Source organism: Sinocyclocheilus anshuiensis, unplaced genomic scaffold, assembly GCF_001515605.1.
Source record: "Sinocyclocheilus anshuiensis isolate Anshui unplaced genomic scaffold, SAMN03320099.WGS_v1.1 scaffold2209, whole genome shotgun sequence".
Classification (NCBI taxonomy): Eukaryota; Metazoa; Chordata; class Actinopteri; order Cypriniformes; family Cyprinidae; genus Sinocyclocheilus; species Sinocyclocheilus anshuiensis.
The window spans coordinates 202,911-206,803 of NW_015552728.1; the positions used below are offsets into that span (position 1 = coordinate 202,911).

The 3,893-nt window shown below is 35.3% G+C and overlaps 1 protein-coding gene across 1 annotated transcript in view; it reads right to left on the reverse strand.

Moving 5' to 3' along the window:
• sirt7 (sirtuin 7) overlaps positions 1 to 3,893 on the reverse strand; it is a 17,588-nt gene that overhangs the window by 2,210 nt on the left and 11,485 nt on the right. Inside the window, exons 8-9 of the mRNA XM_016459537.1 lie at positions 1,797 to 1,877; positions 1,573 to 1,679 (exon numbers count right to left, since the gene is read on the reverse strand). Of these exons, the coding sequence (XP_016315023.1) occupies positions 1,573 to 1,679; positions 1,797 to 1,877 (188 nt within the window). The remainder of the gene's footprint in view (positions 1 to 1,572; positions 1,680 to 1,796; positions 1,878 to 3,893) is intronic.

Below are 3,893 nucleotides of genomic sequence, written 5' to 3' on the forward strand. Positions count from 1 at the left end.
CAAAGAGACACCAATGTTTCAAAGAGACACCAATGTTTCAAAGAGACACCAATGTTTCAAAGAGACACCAATGTTTCAAAGAGACACCAATGTTTCAAAGAGACACCAATGTTTCAAAGAGACACCAATGTTTCAAAGAGACACCAATGTTTCAAAGAGACACCAATGTTTCAAAGAGACACCAATGTTTCAGGAGTTTAGTACACAGAATAGGACACATGCTTATTAGATAACCGTATTTGAGTTGATGTATATGCTTTTATTTATTATTATTTTTTATTGTTAGATGCAGTGTTTCCTGTAGTTATGCAAAGATTTGGTTTCAAAAACAGTATCAGCAAACTATTTCTTATGATTTTAAATCTGCATTGAACTTCAGATCAATCTCAAAGTAAAAGGTGGTACTAAAGTCTGATTTCGTGGTGGATGTGTTCAAATTTGATCATCTTAATTCAAGTGATGAAGGATTTTGAAGGTCTGACAGTGTTGAGCACTACTGTAAGGTTAACCCTGCATGGTGTAAATGTTTGAAAATGATTAACAGTTGCAAATAAACATTCATTAGAAATTTTTAAAAGTAATCAAAAAGTAATCAAAAGTAATCAGTTACATTACTTTAATAAAGTAATTGAAAAAGTTACACTACTATTACATTTTAAACAGGGTAACTTGTAATCTTTAACCTATTACATTTCCAAAGTAACCTTCCCAACACTGGAGACTTCACACAGCAATCAGGCTTGAGGCCATGTTATACGAGTCCAAAAACCCGGAAAACAAGCATTTTAGCCAAAAAACACTAAACAAAACCAAGCATATTAACACGTCTGGTTGTTACTGTTCTAAAGTAAAATTATTTTGAATGGGTTTTTGGTTAAATCCCTGAAATAAGGTCAGCGGTGAACACAAGCTCAAGATATATTTTCACCTTTTATTCTATGATTTTAAATACTTAAGTTAATTTTTACTTAAGATTTTTAGTGAAGACTTGAAAAAGGCGATTTGTAACAAGTGTCTAAACAGGACTACAGAATTCGTCAGGGACATTAAACATCATCACTTCCTCAAACTCATCTACTCGGTTGTCTCCTTCACAGCCTCACTGTGTTTAGAATTGCATTCTCTTGTAAACTATTCTAACTATGACTAATCTGTCATCACTGCTCTTAACAGAAGAGGGAGAGATTTTAGCAAAAACATTCAGTAGCTGTGACATCCCTCAGTTTGACATGAGAGACTGTCTTTAGCCGTGACAATATTCACAATGCTCTCTTATCTTTCTGCTTAAAGGTGCGGTCACATTAGTGAAATCCAGTCATTATAATAGGAATCCGTGTGATCAGGAATTTTGTATAAAAGTAAAAGATTCCCCCACAAAGATTTGACAGCGGGTTCACATTTGTCATGTGACTTTGCTGTGTTGACCAACAGAAAGCTACATGGTTTGAAAGTGAATTCTGTCTGAGCTATGCCTCATATATCTACACTACTGGCAATGAGACGTTTTGCCCGCTAATGTTACAGCACCTTAACAGTATATTAGACATGTATTCCACTTCAGTTGGGTCTTGCCTGTTGTAAACTGGAGTTCCCAAACCCAGCTCCTCCATCAGAAGACCCATCACAGCATCACACTTCCCATGAATTTTCAGAGTGGCCAAGGTATCTTTCGGTGTCCACTAAAATAAATAAGGAAAACACAGCAGGCTTTTAGATCAAATAAACAAAGTCACGTTAAATTTTATGGAAAACAAAAGGATCAAGAGATTGAACGGTTTTATAAAATATAGTATTACCTGTAGATTTACAATGTACAGCTTTGGTCTTTTGTTGGCTGGTCTGTTCATGCACCACAAGCATGAGTATTTCTTCAACACCTGATGGACAAACACACTATACATCAGCTGCATTACTGAAAATACAACATTTTATTTAGTACAAACCAATGTCATTTTGGCAAATTTTGCAATATGTGACCCTGGAGCACAAAAGCAGTCTTAAGTTGCTGGGGTATATTTGTAGCAATAGCCAACAATACATTGTATGGGTCAAAATTATCCTTTTTTTTTTATGCCAAAAATCATTAGGATATTAAGTAAAGATCATGTTCCATGAAGATATTTTGTAAATTTCCTACTGTAAATATGTTAAACTTAATTTTTGATTAGTAATATGCATTGCTAAGAACGTCATTTGGACAACTTTAAAGATGATTTTCTCAATATTTAGATTTTTTTGCACCCTCAGATTCCAGATTTTCAAATAGTTGTATCTCAGCCAAATATTGTCCTATCATAAGAAACCATACATCAATGGAAAGCTTATTTATTCAGCTTTCAGATGATGTATACAACTCAATAAAAAAAAAATTGACACTTAAGACTGGTTTTGTGGTACAGGGTCACACATGTTAAACTTTTAACATCTCATATTGCTGCTGCTTTCATTAAAGCTTAAATAACACAAGGAAAAAATATGAGCAATGCCTCTAAACTAGGGATGTCATGAGAACCGATACTTCAGTATCAAGTCAGTAACAACGTTTTAAAATCCTGACGGTACTTGTTTTTCTACAGTTTTATAAAACTTACCATGTAGGTTGAACCAAAACACATTATCAGAGCAAAAAATTATAATAAATTCAAGCGATTTTAAACCATAAAGTACTTGCGAATTTGATTATTCAATTTCTGTGGTATTACTTGAATGCTACTGTTAGATCTACCCGAAAAAAATATGCAACATTTATTTTGTATCTTTATTCTATTGTATTATTTATGCTACTGCTTCTAGTGTGTTTATTCATTCTTGTTTTATTACTGACTATTGCAACAAATTACCTCATAGAAAAAAGATCAATTGATTGAGCAAACATTTTGGTGAGATAACTATAATTAATAATAAGTTTAATAAGGTTTTTTTTTCTACCGTGGTATCGAGTATACAGTACCGACTACTAGGTTTTTAGTATCGTGTTAGTATTTTTATCCATGTGTGGTACCAGCAGCCTAAGATTCAAGCCACGTCCCTCTAGATTACATCAGTTCACATTTACATTTAGTCATTTAGCAGACGCTTTTATCTAAAGTGACTTACACATGAGGACAACAGAAGCAATCAAACCAACAAAAGAGCAACAATATGTCCTGGTTAGTCTAATGCAGTACACGCAGCAAGGTTTTTTTATTTATTTATTAAATTTTGTTTATATAATAATAAGTAGACAGAAAATAAATAGAATAGAGAGTGCTAGAGTTAGAGGGTCAAATAAAGGTGGAACAGATGGGTTTTTATTTGTTTCTTGAAGATGGCTAAGGACTCAGCAGCTCGGATTGAGTTGGGCAGGTCATTCCACCAGAAGGGAACAGTTAATGAAAAAGTCTGTGAAAGTGATTTTGTGCCTCACAATAAAGCGACGTTCACTTGCAGAACGCAAGCTTCTAGAGGCACATAAGTCTGAAGTAATGAATTTAGGTAAAGAAGTGCAGAGCCAGTGGTGGTTCTGTAGGCAAACATTAATGCCTTGAATTTTATGCGATTTAGGTAAATGGGTGCAGAGCCAGTGGTGGTTTTTTAGGCAAACATCAAAGAATTTTACATGAGCAGCTACTGGTAGCCAATGCAAACTGATGAACAGAGGTGTGACCATAGACTGTAAAAAAAGATGGACAACACATCTCCTATTCCTTCCACTATAGAAAAGTGAAGCCAAAGCATCTCAGTATGGCCGCTGCCATCTGGAGTAAATGACGTCATCTGGAGCCCGAGTCTGCACAGTAGTGATTCGTTTGGGGCCCCGAGTCTGCGCAGTAGAGATCTGTTTGGGGCCCGAGTCTGCGCAGTAGTGATTCGTTTGGAGCCCGAGTCTGCGCAGTAGAGATTCGTTTGGAGCC